The sequence below is a fragment of the Anser brachyrhynchus genome, assembly GCF_964034855.1.
Source record: "Anser brachyrhynchus genome assembly, chromosome: 5".
In the NCBI taxonomy this organism is placed as follows: Eukaryota; Metazoa; Chordata; class Aves; order Anseriformes; family Anatidae; genus Anser; species Anser brachyrhynchus.
The window spans coordinates 33,969,280-33,991,934 of NC_137699.1; the positions used below are offsets into that span (position 1 = coordinate 33,969,280).

At 42.2% G+C, this 22,655-nt stretch overlaps 1 protein-coding gene across 2 annotated transcripts in view; it reads right to left on the bottom strand.

Moving 5' to 3' along the window:
• AMBRA1 (autophagy and beclin 1 regulator 1) overlaps positions 1-22,655 on the bottom strand; it is a 130,475-nt gene that overhangs the window by 16,632 nt on the left and 91,188 nt on the right. For both annotated transcript variants that reach the window (XM_080594650.1, XM_080594651.1), the window contains exon 15: positions 11,411-11,550. In XM_080594650.1, coding sequence (XP_080450776.1) covers positions 11,411-11,550 — 140 coding nt within the window. The remainder of the gene's footprint in view (positions 1-11,410; positions 11,551-22,655) is intronic.

Sequence of the window (22,655 nt, forward strand, 5' to 3'; positions counted from 1 at the left end):
GACAAAATTATTCATATGTGACAAGAAACATGAAACAGTAGTTACTGCACTGGCTTAACCAACATTTGAAAAGTAAACTGACAAAGCACAGGTCAGCACAAAGTGACTTAGACATCCGGGTAACGCCCCACCTGGAATATCCAAAATCAGGGGTTGAAGAGGAAGAGGAGGAGGAGGAGGAAGGATTAGAACAGAAGTTCTTCAACTCAGCCATAAAAGTAAATCTCAGCAACAAGAACGCAAGACAAAGAAATCAGTTGCAAGCATGATATGGATGTCCAGGAAGGCATAAATAACATTTGTTTACCGTCTTTTCACTTAAGCCATCCCCAATACTGAAGGACGTACCAGCAGTGGCCAAATGCACCGCTCTTTCAAATCCTGCCACATGGAAAGGGCCAACAGCAGCACACTTGTCTGCAACAGCACTGAATTCATTTTTGGTTAAGACATTACTGCTTGCAATCCCTCCCATCTAAAAGTATCAGCACAACCTCATTACTAGCATGTAAGTTTCTGGCAAGCCCATCATGGAGCAGACCTTCTGGAAAGCAAAGCCATACAGCACATAACTAGGTGAATATCTGATTTTCATGCTGCCAAGGCTCACTTTCTCCATAAAATAAGTTACTCTTTAAAGATGATTTCTCAAATATACTGTTCATTCAAGACCATAAAGAGCCATCATATAAACCCAGGTTAGTTTACAAAGGATTTGAATTCCCTATGACAATTTTCCTCCCTTTGTTTAAACTTGCCATTCTTAAACCATTCAAACTGTTTCAAGGAAATATATGGGGAATCACAGAGAGCAAGGTGATGCCATGTCAAGGGACAGGAATTCATTGTCCTGGTTGGGAAGGAAGAAGCAGTGCATGGTATCCTGTGCAATGCAATGCTCAGCCAGATTTCAGCTGCATCCTTGTCAGCAGCTCCTTCTCTTTTCTGCCAGCGTGTGTTGATCAGCACAGCAAGCCCCATCCCTGGTTCCCATGATTAGCTAGGCAACACTATTTTGTCAGAATAAGGCAAAGTTTGGCACTCCCAGAAGCTGCCTAGGTAGGAAAACAATCATTTCTAACACCCTAGTTCATAAATATTTAGCTTTCTGTGCATGCAATGAACCACATGCAGAGACAGATTCAAGCAAAAACTGGCTGCAGCACAACCTGTATTGAACCATCACATGGGATTCCTGGAGCAGCTCTGCTGGGCAGTAATTCTCTGACCAAGGAAGAGGTGGCAGCTTCACTAGCACCTGCCTATTTCAGAGCACTCCCATGGAGTACAGCCCACGTATGACTAGCTGGGGGAGAGCACGAGGCTGAGGATAGGAATTCCTAACAGGATAAGTCACAGAAGACAAGGTCTGCAGTTTAAGGTTGAGAACCACACAGGTATTTAACTGACGTGTGAAATTATCCTATTCATCACATTCAGGGGAGCAGAAGAAAGGTCAACTTCTTCTCTGAAGCTAGCAGCAGGTGCATTTTTACTGTGTAGATCCCTACACTCGAACAGCTTGCTAATTTTCCAGAATTCCGCAAGCTTCGCTTGCCTGGAAACCAGCAACCATGCAGAAACACATCCTGACACCTACTTGAATTGCCAAAGGTGCTGCAGAAGCAGGACAGCAAGCAGCTTGGTACAGCTGGTAGCCACGTGCCTGCTTCAGGGAGGATGCCAACTTAACTCAGAACACTGTGCAAGATGACTGGCCCAGTTAAATTATTTGATTGTGCAATCCTGCCAGCTAAGTTAAATATGGGGATTCTGAAGAAACTCCCTTCAAACTCACACCATCTAAATGAGGTCAGTCTTACAAATCTGGAAACATCAGTGCCTAATAACACTTTCCTGTCTCAACAACAGGAATATACATGAGTTTGTTCTGCACAGCAGTGGGCAACTAAACCAGATACAATCCAGGCTCTTGCAGCCAGTGTGCAAGATTTAGATGGAAGGCACACCTCTGAGTGTCTTCTTCCCTGGGCAAAAACGTGACATTTCAGCTCAGGAAGAGTCATATTTCAGCTAAGCTGTTAGAGACCTCAAAGAGAGAGAGAAAAGCTATTAACACAGTAGGAAGAACACAAACAGAACCGTTTCTTCTGATCCTCAGGGTCACTACGGAGCAGACTCAAAATGAGTATTACAGAAGACACACCAAGAGAAAGTAACAAGAGGAATTCATCTTACATTGTTAGGGAGAGCATCCTACACTAAAAAGATTCAACATGAGTGATAAATGGAAATTAAGCACCAAAACATTGAAAGAGCAGAAGGAGAGATTTTTGTATGAAAGTGCGAATGGTTGATTATCTTGGAACCCAAGTACAACTATCACAGTTGAGAGTAAGGGGCATGAAGCTACACAGCTAAACCTGTGTTGAGAATAAGGACACAGCTAAACCTGTGTTGGGAATAAGGACAAGAAAAGTCTCTCACAGACAACTTTCTTGCCCATGCTAATTCTATTAAAATACTACAGCTGTGTTTTAAAGCAGCTTCTCCAAGAGCTTTGTCACGCTACTGTCAGCACGACATAGGAATTTGTAACTCACTCCTGAGAGAAAACTGGAAACCCTCTGTTCTTGACTCCTGTGCTACCTGTGCTGTAACTACACATAAACTACTTTGACAGTTAAAAGAGATATATCCCAATTTGAAATGGCATACTGGAACCATCATTAAATACAAAATATTTGAATTGCTACAACATTGTGAGAAGATGGACAAAACATTCAAGACAGGAAGACTTAGAGATTTTCTCTTGAAACGCTGATAAGATCTTTGTGTATCATATAGTGCAGAAGGCAGTAGTTTTAACACTGTTAACCAATGTGAATAAGAACATATCCTGCAGGCCAAATACCCTGGAATAAACAGGGCAGAAGTAGACCAAATAAGAATTTCCTCAATGTTTGCTGACTTTCTTCTCACTCAAAAGCTTGCCAGTATTCCATGGTATCACTCCACTTAAGTGACTTCAGCCACGCCAAGTACAACGTAGAGAAATACAGGGAAATAAAACTTTGCACTCTGAAATTTGTTAAGTTCCTTAAGTGAAAACAATTCAGCTTAGTATCACCTTAAACCAAGCTCTAAAGATGGATAACTTGCTTAAATTCCCTTGAAAACCTAAAGCCTTGTTAATTGCTTAAAGTGATTATAGGCAGACTATGCGCTGAATAAGCTTTGAACACTCAGAGTATCTTAAGCTGTTTATGATCTGAGCTCTTCCAGTGGCTTACACAACTTACGATGTTATGAGTCTTCAGGGGAGTGCAAATTGCTTAAGCCTTCTAAGGCCTTAAACATCAAACTACTACAGGTCTTGCAAGCCAAACTTACTCTTCAGTCTTCTTTGAACTTTCACTAGAGTTTTAGCAGAAACTAACATTTATGTTGATTCAAAGACTGCAACTTTGAAGTAGGCTTGGTTTGTAGATCTTATGCCAACAAACTTAACCAGGAAAATACATTTAGAATGGGAAAAATCAACGTCAGTGTTTAAAATCAGCAAGCATGACAAATGCTTTTTTTCCTCCTCCTTTTTCTAAATAGGATATTGCACTGAGCACATACGAGGCTGCCAAACTCTAGAACGAAGGTCTTTACTTGGTCTAATGTCAGTGAGATCCATGGGGCAGGCCGAGTTTTATATTTTTTTTCCTCCAGCAGTTTTGAAATTAGCTAACTAAAAGTGTTCTGTTTAGCTTGCAGGGGAAATCTGCTCCCTAAAGCAAAAACCCCACAATTATTTCTCCAATTACATTTTGCAGACATTGAGTTGAGACCATTTACAGAATCAGACAGAGTAAGGGTTTAACCAAGGGAAAGAAAATGACAAAAAAGTTGACTTTTACTTCCTAGCTCAATTCACCAGTCCTGCTGAAAAATGTATGTGTAAGTGACAACCAATAACTCCACAAATAAACTGGATCAAAGCCTGGAAGATTAAAGATGATCTTATTGGAAAGCCAAGGGGTTAAACAACCAAACAAGAAAGGTCTAGTATAGACTGGCAAAGAAAGGTTATAAGAAAGCAGGATGAACTGGTATTGCCAAAGAGGGAAGAGACATTCTAAAAATAAACATGATGAAAAGGGTACTAGAATGAGAAAAGGTCTATTTATCAGTGAAGCTAAGGACAAAATCAATGAAGACTCAAAGCGGCCGAGATGCTGAATTTTCTCTTTGAAGTATCCACTTAAAAATATCCAATGGTGCTTATGCAAATAGGAGTAAGAAGAGTCTTTGGAAAAAGACGAAGCCAGACATAGCAGCTAGTTGCACTCAATTAAAAAAAGTTAACTTTCTTAAAACATTCAGATCTGATTTTTAAAGTTAGAAAAAAACTGGGGAAGTGACAAAAGGCCAAAAAAGCCAGCTTAGCAGCATTCTTCAAAAAGAAAGCCTTACTTAATTTGACAACTACTCTCTCCTAAGTGTAACTTTTATCCTTAAGGAGAGCGATATAACAAAGAGAAAAAAGAATACATCTGAAAACAACGAAAGAATGAGCCACATGCAGTAGGCAGGGGGGCTTTAGTAAGTCAAATAATTGCATGAAATTTAATTGCTTTTGTAGATAGAATTAGAAAAAGTAAAGGAAGAGAAGGCGGCAGATGTGATCTGCATAGATAGATATAAGTGAAGCATTTAGTACTTGTTCTTAAAGTACACGGCTATGGTCTCCGATAAAAAGATTGCTACCCAATCTGAGAACCAGCAAGGTCCTGCAGAAGTGCAGTGACATTATAAACAAACCAGTAAGCAACAGGTTAAGTTTCTTTAACACTGAGCTCTGAAACAAGTTCTCTTTCTCATGGAGGAAAATTAGTGTCACTAACGAGTCAGTGCTTCAGCGTATCTTGAAGTGGGTAAAGGAAATGAACTTGCTAATAACTGAGGACTCAAAGCAGCTCTCAACATTTATCTCTAGGATTCACAGACATATTAAATGGAATTGCATGAGGGCATCTTCCACCTAATGCCATCATTCATCTTGGATATCAAACGCACATTCAGAAATAGAAACAGAAATGGAATAAAAAACAGTATCAGAATGGAGATGCTGTTTCAAGCCTCCATATTACCACTCTACTTCTCATGCATCTGCAATGACTAAGCCTCTCAGCACTCCAGATACCTAGGCTTTCCATGATTTGGAAATAATTCACTTTAGTTTTCACTTAAGTGTACGAATAAGAAAATCCAAAGGTAAGCTTTCAGGATACATCATTAGTGCAAAATGGGCCATCTCATCCCCTTTTTCAGTCCTTTTATCAATCAAAACCACTCTCTACCTTCATTTTAAAAAGAAATACAACATCTTGTGGTTAAGAGGCAGCAGAACTCCAGACCATTCATTTGCTTACTTGGCCATAGTCAAAGGCTACTGCTCAGATGCTGCCTTTCAAGAGGTCATTTGCAGAGAAGACTCTGACCTAACCCCTCTCTCTAGGTGTCCCAGTTAACGGATGTGAAAGTATTCCCTGTGCAGGTTTGCTAACATTCCTCAGTTACACAAAGACAGACAGCTCCTCCTCCTGCCTCACTGTTAACTCCATCCTCCAGAAGCTATTCTTAAAAGGAAAAAAAAAAAAAGCCAAAAAAAAGCACGAGGGCTTATGCTGCTGGGAGGCATCATTGCTAGAGTCTGAGGAGCCTGACAAATGGAATCAGCCAGCAGAGACAAAGGAAATGCCAGGCAGCAGGACAGGTTACCATCTCCCTACCAGCACTGATAACTGCAGACACATTGTTCCCATCCCTAGATAAGAGGATATGCAGTTCTCAGAGGAAAAACCTGGACTGGCATGTGCAGACAATAGCAACGATCCTTTGCAAAGCATTGAAATTTCTTGTGAAGGGAATTTTCACAGAAAAATTTCATGTTAGCGGCAGAGCTCACCACAACGAATTAAAATATGCACCCTGCATACCACTGAATCAATCTGAGACTCTCCACACCTACTTCACAATGAGAGAATTCCATGAGATGCTGTCTCTGAACCAGACGCATCTTCAGGGGGTATTTTAATTCCATTACCAGAGGCTCTGTCTGCCGAAGAAATCGTTCCTCTTTCGCAGATGCCTGCATTACATAGCCAGCCCTCGACAAGGTGCCTTCAGCGCTTGGTTTTTAAATGGGATTCTCAGAACACTGGGGATTTTGGATTAGTATTTCTGAAAGCACCCGAGCACTGAGCCCTTCCAGAACCTGCTCCTAACTATGGGGGGTACTCAAGATGAAATGATGAGAAACTGATAAGAGGACCTCCCCCTTTCTCCCATGATAATCTTCCTCACAAGAGAATCCAGCAAAAGGGCAATAAGCAGCATGCAGGCTGCTCCCCCTCAGTTTTGGTCTGACCTCTTCATGTTCTGCAAAATATTTGAGAATCCCCACCAAAGATGTTTTTGAATGGGAAAGCTCTTGTTAGAATGTGACAGTATAGGGAAGGTTATGAACATGAAAAAAATCCTTTTTAATTTAGTAGAGGTGTCTCTACTGTACAAGACACTGTGGATTTCATTCCATGTTGCAAAAATCAAGAATTCATGAACAGAATCAAGCCTTAAACTATGTAGAGCCAAGGAAGACATGCATGAGCACTAGCCATAGTTAAAATGGAAGTCAGGCAGCAGATGGTGGGTGAGAAAACTTGGAGGAAGTTAAAAAGGACTCACCTGCAAACCACAGACCTGAGTACTCTTACTCCAGCCTGTTGTCACTGCAACTGGTTAAAAAACAACAAGACAAGCAAGAAGCATCCCCTGAAGACACTTACACTGCCAAAGATCTACTCAATTCTGTTCATTACTGTGCATCTTCAGGACTTGCAGATGCCTTTCTGCGTGCCAGCTTCCTGTACTTTGTGCTCTCTCCTCAATGGTCACTTACATGATCCTTTCCTGGTGACTCCTTTTCTAATGATTTTTTCAAACAAAAGATCAAACAGACTCATGAAAAGTAAATTGCTTGTCCTGTTGGCCACTTGCAGAGGAAGTTATTTCTGAAAGCTGCATTCCTTTCCTACTGCTTTCACACAGGTCAATCCTCAAAAAGACAGTAATCCAGCAGGAAAAGGAGGTCACAGAGACCTGCTCTAAGAGGGGTAGTTTGTTTATTTGCAATCAAGTGAAACTGGCAGCTAAACAGAAGAAAAGAACATAGGAAAGAGACAGACAATTTACTCACCAAAATGCAACCTTGCCAGGAAGGCATGCATTTTCTGGTTGTAGATTTTGAAAAGTCAAAACCAAAACCACTGTTGGCTAATAACATCTTTTATTTTATCCTCACAGCTACTGTACTGGCTCATGAATTCCAATCTTTTACAGACTTCTTTGAGGCCCATTAGGTGCATTTCCATCTGTGGATGAACACTGCTGTCACCACCTTACTTCTCTACATCAGAACAGCTCAGAGAGCCAGCTTGCCAACACCTGTTTAGACACAGACCTTGGTTCAAGATACTGAAAAATGCCTCATGGCTCAGCAATCCAGTCCCAGCTCCAGTCACAAGTATCCAATTTATATACTTGTCTTTGCAAATCAGCCAAGCTACCTCTCCAAACATCTGAGCCTTTTACATCCACCCAACCGACTCACAAGCTCTAGCAGAAATCAGTTAGAAGCCTTTCTCTAGTTTGCAGCCATAACCTAGTCATAGCAAATTTATGCCTCTGTTTTCTAGTGAAACGTATATAAACATAAATAGTTCTCCTTTCCCATAGAAGGCTATATAAGCCCCTCCTTACCCTTCCTTTTGTAGGATGAAGACCCCAAGCTGCAGGTTCTGTTAGATAAACCCATTCTACTGATGGTACTAGCAGCCCTTCTCAACTACCATAGCAGTTCAAAGGTAGTTCTTCTGAATGTGGATATCTAAATTTTAAACTGTTCCAGCTTATGTATCTAGTTTCTTCTACAGTGATACTAACATACTGCTATCTTTACTGTTAAGTATCTTGTGTCTCATACTCGAACTAAATTTGTTGTTTTTACAGCCACTTGTATTGATGGTTCAATCATCTATGATCAACTAAAACCTCAGGTCTTTTTCCTCCTCTGTCATTTTAACTACTGAGCTCAGTGTTATTAGTCACTAAGTGCACTTTGTACTATTAAATTCTATCTCATTTCTATAGCTCCAGTCATTTTCAAGACAATCCAATTCTTGTGCAATACTCTGATCCTTCTCTGCAATGACAACGCTAATGTCACATTCTCTGCAAATTTATTCAGCTCCCCCTTACAAGGCATTAGTGTAAATAGTAATAACAACCATCCCCAGAATAGGTTCCTCAGTAATCTCTTCTGTGACAGAGCCCAGCTTTCAATCATGCTGTATTCTTTCTTTAAGCAGACCTTTACTGGCTCCTTACCAAATTTTGTTCTAATTCTTAGCAATTTAACTAGATATATTGTAGTACCAACATAGTAACTGCTTTACTAAAGCGGGTAACAGAGCTGGAGCAATTCCCTAGTTAACCCTTTAATTGTTGTTAAATAAAATTCTCAAGGATAGGTATCCTCCTGCTGTACCCTACCTTAGTCAAACTATAGTGCATTTGATCCTGCTCTTCATGGTTTTAATTTTCCTTTCGTTCTAAACATATCCCGTAAACCTGTATACTGAGCCCACATTATGGATTGCCAGCATAATCTGACCTTCCCCATTTCCAACTGCAAGAAAAACTGCCATCAGTGCTACCCCAACTTAGCAATATACCCCTAAACTTTTGATTTTAATTACAATTTCTTTAGAATTCTGGAGTAACTACTTGCATAACGTCTCATTATGAGCCCACGAAGCTTCAAGTTATGCTTTTTCACATGTGTTTAGTTTGTACCTCCAGTCTACTCATCTCTATTTCCCTAAACACATGCTTTTCAAACCCTGTATTCGAGTCACAGCTGCTATTCCAACCTGTTTAAGTTATCCCTATAGTACTTGGCTTCAAATGCTTCCATTGTGCATGAGAATAAAGACCCAGGGAATTATAACCATCTCGGTTGTTTGCTACTGACCACTGTTTTCTTTGCCAAATGAGAACAGTGGGAGTGTTTTCAGCACTGCAGTGTTTTTTTTGATCCCCGCTGTTTATTAGACTGTCCCCTTATAATACTCTGCCAATTGCTAAGTCCTTTATTTAGTATTTCTCTTCCTCTGTATTACTGTGTATGGAAACTACACAAATATTTTTAATCTTTCTCCCTCAAGTTAAAGTCATCAGATACACCAATTTCAAACCAAGTCTATTAAGCCAAGAACTACTTAGATGGCATCAACACATTGGAATTTCTCCTCTTTCTCTGAGGACTTTCCAGGTTAGACCTGGGACAGGCATCATAGTTGCAAGCCACTTCTGCTCTGATAGTGCCTTACTTATTGTTCTGATGTTAGAGTCTCAGTGCAAACTATTCATATTAGTGAATATCTACATCTTTATGCAGAGATTTTAAAGTCAGTCTAGCTGTTGTTGGCCTGTAAAATGATGGAATCGAGAACAGAACATATTAGGAGTCCTGCTCCAAAAAGAACCCAGCAGTCCATGTGAGGGCTGCAATAATCCCCAGAAGCATCAGTTATTTCAATCCACCAATAGATCTCTAACCTCTGTATTCATCCTATTTCATGTTCATACCCAAAAACTTCATTTTTGTTGGCGACAACTGTTGCTAAGATAGAAATAAGGAGACAGAAAAGTGCTCTAAGCAACTTCGTGAGCTAAGAAAGTTTTCACAGAGATGCTGCAGAAGGACTGAGAGTGCTTCCATAACATATGAAGGGATTCCTGGCATATCCTTAATAAGGGAAGTGCCAATAAGAACATGGCACTTAGCTTGGGGTTACTGTATGTGCCAGAATGGATACTTAACATGGGATGTGGCAAGCCTAGACAGCCAGCTTGAATCTACACACCAGGCTTGACTCTACAGAGGACATTCAATCAAATCACTTGTAATTTCCCTCCCTTTCATTTCTCCAAATTCTTGTCCAAGTTCACCTCATGAGCAATAATCAATAGACTAGATCTTATCACTTCTCTATACCGAGAGTAACTTAGAACAACCAGTGTTTGAGAAGAAAGCCATTTTTCCTTAACAATTCTTCTGCTTAGAAAGTACAGCAACTATTCTTGAAGAAAGCCACTTATCCTGGAAGAGAGTGATTATAGTTTATTCCATAATAATATCTTGTAGAACGTCTTGTAAAAATAAGGCCTTGCTGAAAGATTATGTTCAAGAGAATAAGAGGGCTGTTTGAAGAGCACTGGGATTCTGTAGTACTGAAATTGGTCCAATCCGAATTCTAACTGCAAATTTCACCAGAAGGCTGTACTGAATTAGTCACTATTACAATTGTACATATTTATTCTGATTTAGGTAGTGGTTCTACACTGACCATATGACTCTTCACAAGCACCACATGCCTGATCGCATGTACAACAGATGGAGTCCATATACATTTGGTAAGATCACCAGCAGTGCTGCAAGTTTCTAGCTACCAGCTTCTAAGTTACCAAGAACTTCAACATGTGAAGCATAACCTAAATGAATACTGGGGTAGCTTAGTACCAGGAAATAACTGAAGTGTTCCTGCAGCATAAGAAGAACACTGTTCCTGAAGAACTGGTTGCACAACACAATGGAGAAAAAGGTCTCAGCAAAGTATGGTGTAGAGAGCCCCAACAACACTGAAAACAATATACGTTTCACTGCTCAGGCTCCCAGTCATCCTCTGTGTCACACAACATCTAAGTTAACTTGTGCTTAATGGCAAGTTTACAAAGGCGAAGTTACACACCTCATGGTGCTGTATAAATAAAAAAAGAGCTAAAGTCTACACATGAAACCATTGTGCTTTCAAGTGAGGACCAAACCAATTCACTGGCTGGCTCATAATCATGACAAAAGCCTTTGTAGTTCATCGAATTTCATGCTTGAACACTGTAATAAGTACCTGGTAAGTCTAGGTCAGCAGCTTTCAACCTGTGGCTGATGGAAACCAAGCATATCTCTAACAGCTCAAATTTGCTGTTCTCACTGGGAAGTTTTAGAGATCCATAATCCAAAGAGACAAAGACATCACACTAGGCATACACGGAACAAAGGATCCAGAAATCCAAGACAGACATAGGAAATAAAAAGAGCTAATGAGATGTACCTCATATGTCCTTTTAAGTTCATAATCAGTAAAACTAACACTGATTGCACGAAACTGGGCAAACATTTGGTAGCCCAAAAGGAGTATCAAGGTTACTTTTTATTTTGGGTGGAGGGTATCCTTCAAGCACAATGCCCCAAAGCAGTAAAAAGCTATCTTATTCCCACTGCCCTAAAAAGAGAATGACAAAAGCAGTAATAACTCGATGTAAAGCAATTACTTACTCTGGTCGGCAAATCACCAGGTCCCCTTTATTGGTGCCATATGCCAATCCCAGGCCTGGTTCAGGCAGCCAGCGAGCAGAGTTTATGCTGACGTGTCTTCTCTGGTCAGCAGGCATTGGATACAGAACGTTGAAAACTCTCTGAAACAAAGACAGAAAGTTACTTGACAAGACAAAACAAGGCAGGGGAGCCAAGAAGGCTCAAATTAACATTCAGTCTCCCTGCAGCAACACAGCTGGCCAAGGAGACATGGATGTTACAAGAAACTACTAATCCAGCAGCAGGAGTAAGCATCTGCTTGAGAGAGCCACACACGTACCCTAAGTGTTTAGTAGACAGACAGGCACATAGCTGCAGAACATAAACAATTCTGCCACCAGGAGAATCTTCATGTCACTCAGTGGGCTGCAGAGCTTAAGTGATGAGGACAAGTGGCATAGCAGGACAACTAGGACCCTTCAGGCTTCACCTCTCATCTTAACTGAGGTAGAACAGCAAACTGGCAAGTGCATGGGCTTTCAGCGTCAACAGTTTATTTTTTCTATTAAGAAAACCAAACCTTACATAGAAATAATATACAACTCTTTTCTTTTTAAAACATTTAAACGGCTTCCTGAGAATGTTTCAGTTTGACCAACCCTCACATCAACAGCGCACAAACAAGGAAAATGAACGTCCAGAGATTATGGATACAGCACAAGTTTGCAAGTAACAAATCCCTCAGTTCAGCTTCCCTTCCATCTCTTTTACCTGCAGTAAGGTGGGAGCTCAAGAGCTGCTAAGACTGCAGGCAGTTATCACAGCTGCAGAACAGTACTTCCTAAATGCTGCATTAATACAGGAGAATGAAAACTGCGCACACAGGACCGAAAGCAAGCTCTGTTTCTGGTATACACTAGCTTGGTTTCTGTAGTGCTTAGGCTTGAAAGGCAAAAACAATGAAGTGGAACAGATTATACCTATGCAGGCTACTCTCCTACTCCAAGAAGCTAACGTCTTCTGTACAGCACACTGCTTCCCTGCACCCTGCTAGTCAGTGAGCAGCATTGCTATATAGTATAGACTTGGAATCTACATTTTCAATGGGTTTAATCCCTGTTGAGACACGTTTTCATTAGATTTTCTGGTGGGTGGGCAACCATCCATCCATCCCAAAACCTCTCTTCCAGACTCCTCAGAAAATGGGGATGGTGCAGGACCAGGAATCAGGGAAGGGAATGAGAACGCAGGGGAACAAGATGATAAAGGTAGACAGGAATGCGGATCAACCACTACTGCGCTGCTGAGGTAGCTTGAACTAATAATTAATTAGTGGGAGACTCATCGGCTAACATTACGAACCAGGACTCAAGACAACCGCTTATGTGCCTGTTTTTCTCTACAGCTCTTCACCTCCACCTCACTTCTCGTCTGTTTTACAGCTTGAGAAGTTTGAGGCAGAGAACACTTAACTGTATGCCCTCCTGCAGCATAACACCCAGAACCTTCATCTTGACCACTATAATGCCAAAAAAGCAAGTCAGAGCAAAGCAATGTAACTACATTACGTCCTGTCATCAGTAACACATTTAACCTCTTCTCCGAGGAGGCCGCATTAGAGGAGAAAACATCCTTTAGGATTTCTCTACGTGACAGAAGCTGGTCACTCTTTGCCCCAGATATCACTCAGCAGTCAGTGCTATTCAGAGAAGCTCGGTGTTTGAAGGACCATGTCCTTTGGGGTTTATGTAGCTCTTACCCATTGCTGTCATGTCTGCCTCATTCTCCCCTCTTGCTTTTTGTGTAAAAGGGGAAGAAAAAAATTACCATCAGGCATACGTTGGTAACACCTGTTGCCATGGAGATCATGGTGCACTCCGAGATGGGGAGACTAGATTTGGAGGAGGAGGGAGGGAGGGAGGAGAAGGGGAGTGGTCCTCCGGAGCTGGAACAGACATTCAGAATTTCGGCTTTCCAAGTCTCTCATGAACTGCAAGAGTATTCCATTATATAAGGATATGATTCTTCAGCAAGTCAGAAAAACAGTTTCTTTTCTCCTGAGAACACCTCTGTAAGGCATCACAGCTAGTGAAGCTGCCTTCTGGAGCCCGCCCTAAGCTCTCCTCCCCTGGCAGGCCAGTTGGCCCAGCCATTGTCCCCCAGGCTCAGCTGCTGGCCACGTCAGGACAGGGACTTGCCAGCTCCAGCTCAACACCCAGATGCTTCACAGTGAATGGCACCCCACGGAGAATGCTGCCAAGGACACGGGGCTGGTCCTGACAACCTGCAAAAGTGTTGGCTAAGGGCAGAATCTCAAAGACAAGATGGCTCAAAAATTCTCCGTAAGATGCTTTATCACTCCACTTCTCCGTACACTTCTAAACAGCTTGTCACGCCGAAGAGCTCCCCTCCCCTGCTGCTTCCCACTCCCACGCTAATGGGACAACTCCATGCAGTGTTAAGGGTGATGACATCCGTGCGTGTGGTAATTAGTACAGAAAAAGAGAGAGCAGCTGTACTGGCATAATCACCACTCGCAGCAGTAACCAGGACCCAGCTAATCAATCTGATGCAGTCATACAGATTGGCTGTTGCAATTGCATCCATTAGCAAGACCCCCTACTCTATCCACAGAGGGGAAAAAAATAAAAAAATAAAGTTCCTTCAACATCAGCAGGTCCCTCTCGTCAAAGAAGGTCAGAAGCCTTCCAGGAAACATTATTCTCTATACATCACAGCCAATTTGTCTTGGATTTTCTCCTTTTTTTTTTTTTTTTTTTTTGACTTTTTTCTTCCATCACTAAATCTTATAAAGTTACTGAGATATTTCAGCCAAAGTAGTCAGCCTGAAATATACTGGAGTGGCTGCACCTCTTTGCCAGTGGGATTGTCCATGCTTCTTAGTTCTGAACTTCTAGGAACAACATTCAAGTTATCACAGGAATCCCATACTAACACCATTCCCCAGTTTCTACATCAAGAGACTGCTGCCAGCCCTGAAACACTCATAAAACTAGCAACACAAAGGCATAAAGTTGACAATTCTCCAGTTCTCTTTCTTTAGGGCTGGTCCACAAACCAGTTGCAAATCATATGCAAAAACCATGCTGATGTGCGAGGGCTCAAGAACCTGTTTAGAACCACTGTTGTAAACATCCACTGATCTTTAAGGCACCCACCACACCATACCGCAGCCTCCAGAGCAGTTACATTTAATGGGGTGGCATTTTCATTTTGGACAGACATCATGCTGCATCACACTATCAGCCCATAATCATCAGCAGCAGCCACAGCAAGCTTCCAGGCAATTCACCATGGCCGATGGCAAACTCACCCTCGGTACTGCTATACTACTAATTCAATATTGTAGGGCCACACCACTAGATGTGGCCACTCAGCATTTTATTAAGCTGGCAGCTGCATTTCATTTGTTTCCAGATGATGTTCTGAAACAGGGCTCTGAATGATATGTTTCTCTAACAATAAACACTGTGAAGTTTGAGGATTGGGAGCTTCACGAGCTGCCCCACAGGGCATTTCAGAGCATCCATGTGGAAGCTTGAGTCCAAACAGGCAACATCAGTTTGGCAAGCTACTGTCTTCTTGGCAATGACAAAGATATTAATGTCATTTCAATCAGCAAGAAAGGTCCTGCCCCTTCCCTTTAGAAGCTACATAACCCAGTCTCATTACGCGGAGCTGCTGCTTGACCTTTGCTTACATTTGCAGAAAATCCTGTCTCCTGTGACCACCCCATACCTCACAAGAGATTCAGAAGGGACTCCTCCTTTCCCCTGAGTGCAGGGGATGCTGGCAAGGTGAGAAGCCTTCCTCTAGAAATACCCAAACTCTCTAGGTAGCTAAGCTTCCACACAGAAGGCAACCCCAACACAAATGGAAAGCAATGCTCACTAAAGAAACAGCTGGTTGCTTTCATTTTACATCCCCGTAACCATGAAGTGTGAAGAAAGATTTGGTTGAGTTGTTTACGTCTGTGTGCCTGTTTCAAAGATTGCACTAGAAGCAGCTACTTACCTCTTCGGTGTGCCTCTTCCACCCTCCCTGAATAGGAGTGGGCATATGCATTATCTGCAAAACTCCCTGAAGCTAATTTCATCACTTCACAGCCACTTCTACAGCTAATCTAGGAGCAACATTCAATTCAGCAGGGGAAGAAGATGGCTTAGAGAAAGAAGGGCTGTAAGGCAAGAGGAAAAACAAGAAAACAGGCCCTACAAAGCGTTCAGCAAGCGTGCTGCGTGGAGTGCAAAGGCCACCTTAAGTCCACTGCTGCTGCTCCCCCTCCAACTTGTCAGTGCTGGCACATCAGCCCTGCAGCACCTGTCACAGCCCCTGCTTAGGTATTAAACTAAATATTTACTTGTGGCAGAGAGCCAGGAGAGGCTGCATGACAACCAGCAGCCTCAAGGAATCTTTCCCAGTGATCTCATCCTCACCATCAAGGAGCTGACCTGCAGGGGAAGAAGGGGGCCCTGGGCACAACACACATGCATGGAGCTAGACAGTTAATTTGTACCTGCCCTGAAGGAGTAAGAAAACTTTTTGCTGTAAGCTTCTGCTGCACAAAGCCCTAGTTACTGACCTAGTGCTTCCCTAGTCCCCCTCACACTCCATCTTGGGGAAGTTGCAGCTATTTAATAACACTTATCAAATTCCACCTGCCCACCCCATTTACGGGGTCTGCCAACATTAAAAAGCTGGAGAGGGCACTCGCCAGGATGCTGCCAGTCGAAGCAGCAGGCTGCCCCAACAAGCCCAGTTGGCAGCAGTGCTGCACCGCCTGCTTGGTCTGAGCAGCGCCGTGCCTGCAGACCACGTCGCGTGCACAGCCATTTCTTTGCTCGAGGCTTTCCTCCTGCTCTAAGGAGAGTAACGGAAAGCAGGGGAGGGCTGACTACCCCCACTTTAACAGAGTGGGACCCTTCTTCTCCTCGCTGGCACTCAAGGAGGAAAAAACATGTTTTGAAGCCGGAGGAGAAGAGAAAGTTGGCACAAGCGTGAAGGAAAACTCAGCAGGAACTCTTGTGTTTTTATCTTTTTAAATTCAATAGAGACATTTCTGCTCTCAACTAGATGCATCTCCTTTCAAGATGCCAATAAATTTCAAGCCATTACCTTTGCTTAGCCCAGGCAGTAAATTGGGCTGTTAGATCAGCCTTGATAAAGAGTGTGTGGGGAGGGGGTGCAGCTGTTCTCCTGTTTACATGGGGAAATCTTATCATCCGTGAAGCTCCATCCTGACAGGTAAAGGGTGAGGAAAGACTGGAGCTGACGAGGTGGGTTTATCAGGCACCAGGCTAAAATTTAATTATTAATTTCCAACTGAGTCAATGCTGTCACCAGAGGCTGTGAAAACACGCAGGAAGAGAAACATCTAGCGTGCTAACCCCAACAGATCACAAGAAACATTTAAGGGGAACTGGGCAGGGAGGTGCATGTAAGAAGAGATTGCTAGGAACTAAGGTACAGAGCAGAATCTGAACACAAAGATGGCAAGAGCATCGACTGCATCAATCTGAATGTCAAACTGCAGACATCCTGCAAGGGGCTGACTCTTCCCTGAGAATAAAGTGGGCACAAAGCTACTGAACAGGTCAAAAGGGCAAGCAGATTCCACCTACAGAACCACAAGGAAGAACTAAAGCCTTCTCCCTACCCCCAAATTGAGGCTGACTGTCCAAGCATGATGACCTGGGCCCCTGACCACCTCACGCTTCTCTGTCCTCGGGCTCTTGCATCCTTCATCTGTACAAGTGTCACACCCTGCTTCCCAGACAGCGGTCTCTCTTACTGGGGGACTAGCAAAATCCAAAGCTTCATGGCCACCCTGACCTGGGTTGCAGAGAAAAAAGGTTCAGAAAAGAGTAGTTAGCAGCAGTAGCTTTAGATCTGTGCTGGCACAAGATACAAGTGTTGACAGTACAGCTACAGCTATACACACACAGCACAGATCAGCAAAGCACTTTTCATATGGATTCAGGTTATATCACCACAGCAATCACAGGGACAGCACAGCTTGCCAGTGTAACTGCAGCTATGCTTGAGCCTTTAGCCTGCACAGATACCTCACTTGATAATACACTTTAACAAATAAGCTACATGAACCATGTAATACAGAGGCAGCCTTGAAAGCACGGTCAATTCACAGCACTGCATTAAGTTCACTGAAAGTACACCGGAAAGCAATGCCTTCATTCAGTTTGAAACTAGTCAATGAGCATTCAAACAGTAGTAGTAGCAATATGTTGAGAACTGCACTTGTGCTTTGCAGAGCAGCAGACGAGATGTAGTGACAGGATGAAGGTATGAGCACAACAAAACCAACAGTACAACTAGGACTGTACATATTTTGCATTTCCCCATCTGCCCTTCATCTTCAGCTCCACAAACTGACCTTGAAGTTTCAGAACTTTCAGCTCACCTTTTTTAAATGCAAGCACCTTACTGAGACAGAACACCTAAAGCAATACAGGATTTTTTTTTTTTTCCTCCTTACTCATTCCAAAAGGGTGTTGCCACTGAAAGATCTCACATGGTATGCTTTCATGTCAATATGTTAACTAGTTCACTTCTGACACTAGCATACCAGGTGAGAAGCTGCTGTAAAGGATCCGCCACTCTTCTGAAAGCACTGTATGTCCTCTGCTTCACTGCCAGGAAGCCACCTGCATCACTGACTTCTCTAATGCTGCCAATTACTTTAAACAACTCGGGCTTTTTAAGGTCCAGAAGTATAATAAGAAACAGACATCCTAACCTGACCTCCTTAATAAATAACATTATCCCCTTTTTGCTTAGATTATCATTCTTTACTCCACCTTCTATTTATGAATTTCACGAAAGCTGCTGAAATGCAGGCTTACACTATGCACTGCCATCAAACCCAGAGACCTCTGCAGCAGAATTCAGGTCTAGCTTGTCTAAAGCAGAGGGCCTTGAATGCAAAGCAAAACAAATACTCCATGGAAAAATTGACTGATGGTTCAGTACATTCATTCATAAGACAATATACATTCATCTATATTTTGCAATGAGGCAAATCTCCCTTCTGTTTGAAAGGAGTCTCCTTTCTGTGTCTTTTTCTTGGCATCTACAGATAGGCATGCATTTCCCATGAGCAGACAGGAAACGAAAAATTGCTTTTTTGCTCCTAGTCTCTTCTTATTAAACAGGTTGGTCCATGCTGTGCTCATCCCCTCCCCCCAGAGTTAATTCCTGCCAACAACAGACACGTCTTTCCATTAGATCTTCTCCGTTAAAATGGAAGAAGCAAAAATAATGCACTTATCTTCTCGGATTTGTCAGTCTTATCCTCAAATGGATCTTATCATCCAATGCACAGCACAAATAAAATTTCTTTCAACTCCATTTATCTTCTCCAGATGCAATAGGATCATACACGAAATTCTTCTTCATTCTTTACTGATGCAACAAACCTCTGCCTTTTTCTGCATCTGTTGCCAGTGTGGAAAATCCTAGCTTTGCTTTCTGACCTACAGTGAATTAACTGAGAACTAATCCTTTATTTTCAGCAACAATTGAAAACCTTAACTGAGGAGACTTGATCTATTTCCTAAAACGAGTCAGCATCAGAGGTGCCTGTGGATGGACCAAGAAACTTTACAGACAGACAAAGCATTGTTGGTTCTTCTTGACCATTCTTGGTCACGTAACTTCTTGCTGATCTTTCAGATCAGGCGAGGTCTCATTACAGCACACCTAGCCCTTCCTTTCTTCAGGGTAGCTATTAGCATTAGCACCTGGTACTTTACCTCACAAGCCTGCCATCCAGCTACTCCTGGGAAGCAGCTTTAAAATAAGTAAACATTAACAAGAGCTAGGTCATATAAAGAAGCTCATCATTTTAGGTAACAAAGCTCTCACCAAGAAAATAACACTCTTGCAATGAAGCAGCTCATTCATTTGCTACCAGTCTCCCAAAGGCTGCAAAACCAGGGTAATACCTCCAAAAAACCCTTTAGGGGACTGGTCCAAGCCTGGATCTGAAATTGAGGGCTGAGTAAGCAAGAAATTGCCAAACAAAACAATTGTCCTTTCAATTGCGCGTGTGTGGTTGGAACAGATGAAAGGACAGGCACAGGAATGCCGAAGGGGGTGTTAGCGTGACAGAAGATAGATACATATATATTCAGTGCAGATGCAAAAGTCAACTGAACTGTGCAAACAGGACTGCGCCCCCAGCTACTGCTGTCTCCTGCAAAAATCACTGACAGCTGTCAATGCTGGAACAATCTAATAAAAATATGGTCAATTCCACAGCAAAAGGAATGACAAGCCCCTTTATTTTTAACTCAGATTGCAAAACAAAAGCACTACCTCTGAATTCCCCATTAAATGTCACACGGAGACTGTAACAGCAAAATCTACGATATGTTAAAGATCTAATGACAAGAGCAGAGGTTTTGCGTACAGCTGCCATTCCACCCTGTTCTCTCTGTCTGCTGAGCATCCACAGAGCAGCATACAAGATCAAGTGTCAACAATACGTTGATGACAGAGCTATATGCACCTTCATCTGGGTGATAAGAGGCTGTCATCCAGCTGCCTACACGTCTGGAAGGAATAAATGCTGGAGAAAAGAGCTTAAATTTAATTCAAGAAAGACAGTAGGAAGAAGTACTGAAAAAAACCTTCATGAAATTGCATACCTCTTTCCCAGCCTATGCTGACTTTAGCACAAATCTGGTAGCAATTTACCAAGGCTCCCTTTCCCCAAGCTGATTTTGGCAAGATGACTGTACCTAAATAATCTCAGATGTGGAACCATCTTTGCCATAATTATTTCTATCTAGTTAAAACTATATTCCCAACTGCACCAAAGCAAACAGCAATTTCTGTGAGACACACAGATCCACAGCCTTACCTGAACTGCTAGAGCTCTGCCTTCCTAGTTCTGGACCCCACATTAAACAAAAGGTCTTGGCTATCATCATCAGATGCCATGAAGTAAACGCATCCTGAATAAATGTCATTTTACTTTTCTTCACACAAGTTTGCTAAAAACAACACTGCTCACTTATTTAAACATTGTATAATATACTAACACAATATTTTCTGAAGGTAACCTAACGAATTAAATTTCTACAGTTCCTTTACGTTCTGCCTCAGCAGCCTTTGTGCAAACATGGGTGAACCAGTCAAGACAGCAATTTTATCAACTCTGCAAACATACCATTCCCGCATCTATACTCCAACATGCACATCTGTGCAATTCTTCATGCCATCTGCAACACTAAGGTGGTGATGCACTTTCTGATGATGCTGAATACAGTTCTTGTTTACAGCACCCTATATAGGCAGTGCTTCCCAGCATGGGTTTTGGATATGCTGTTTTGTTAACGATACTTGCTAGAATCTGCTGATACACAGACCATACAAAACTACTTGGCTTCAAGCAGACTATCATGCTCCTTTCTGTATAAAAAAAGAGAGATTTCTCAAATCAGTAAGAAGAGGGTTCTGCCTCCGTGCCCTCTTCCTAGTACCAACAAGTACAGTCCAACAGTCCGTGACCATTTGGAGTTTCAGTTGTCAAAGAAGCATCTATGTGGCTGAACATCTGTTGACAGCAAAAAATATATCAGGGCAGGAACTGGATGTATCAAACTCAGTTCTGTTTAGAATTGTCAAAAGCTCCCTCTCTTCACCTGAAGATACAAAATCTCTCTCAAATAGAGACACAAGAGACCACACCAACAAGCATGCTTTTTCAGTAACACAGCAAGAGGTTGGTACTCTTTCTTGCAAATCGTTCTTGTTTTCAGAAGTGCATTAGTTCATATGAACTTTTCCAAGGGAGATAACTTGCTACAGTAAGCAATCTCCATATATTCTCATCCATTTTCTTTTCACACTGTAGTTTTATCAGAACCCTCAATATCTTGTGCCCCAGAGAAGCAAATGAGCACAGCCATTTGCTTTCAGGCTTCAAGCCCCTTCACTTACAGCTGCAGGAGCATTCATAACTCACCTACAAGTCAATGAGGTGTGGCAGTGCCGCCACCTTTGCTGCTCATACCAAATACATTTTGTTGACACTTGCACAAAGCTCACAGCACTCAGTAAAATTGTGCATCTTCTCAAATGCTCTGCGCATTGTCCTAGTTAAGAGTTAATACGCTGAAAGAAAGCTTGGCTCTGTGCTGACACGCGGTGTGCCTGTCTGCTTCAGGCCCTTCTTCCTGCACTATTTGGAATTCTCCTGTTTACAATGGAAGTGCACACATATCCCGTTCCGTCCAGGCTACTGACCAACCATTTCAACAGGATGTTTCCCAAATGCTAGTAGTCTCGTCAAGAGTTAAACATGGGTCTCCACAGCCCGTATTCCTTCTAGATTCAAATCACAAAGCAATTATCTGAGACAGAACTTGGTTAAGTCATCTTATCCCCACAGATTGCATGATTAGTTCTTCAGCTCTGTGTCAATCAAATTTTTCAAATCACCTACCTCACTTTGTTTTCTGTTTAAAAAACCCTTGCCAAGTTACATTTTAATTTGAATTACAGTAATCACATTTTTTTGATTTCAGAGTTAGCTTCCTGTGGGTAAAACACAGAAAATATTAAACATAGCAAGGGCATCGGGATTTGTGAATGCCAGAAGCAGAGCTACCTGCTGGCCTTCTTTCTCACTAACATCCACTGCTAACAGACCCAGAGCAATATGATCCTCACTCTAAGTTTCCAAGGAATTTCAGCTCCAAGTTCCTAACATCATATTATTCTATGTTCTTTAACGTCCATAAACTCCTGGAATCATTCGGAAATCAGAAGTCATTCCAGACCCAAGCAGCTTGAAAGCAGATCCTCCTTATTCAGAGACTATCTCCACTTAGAATTTCAAAACGGGCTGCAAAACCCTGCATTCATTCTCCGAACTTCCCACCTCTGAAATTCCACTGTCTCATGATGATTCCCAGTACCACTGCTACTTGTACCACCCCAAGCTAGAGATCTGCTAAAAGCAGTTCCGTCCTTATATTCTGCAGCTACAAAGAGATTTCAGAGACGTTAACTAGACTTGTCAAACAAAAAAAAACAAGGCTTACACATACTACTCTTGTTAAAAGTTGACTCTACTAACAAGCCTTTTAAGTTTCAATCTGAAAAACAATCTTTTTCTTCAGCAAAGCCAGGTTTCTATTTGAAATGCTAAGCACAGCAAAACTTAAGGGACTGAGCAGAGAAAGCATGAATCTCTAGCTCATGACTCTACCATGTT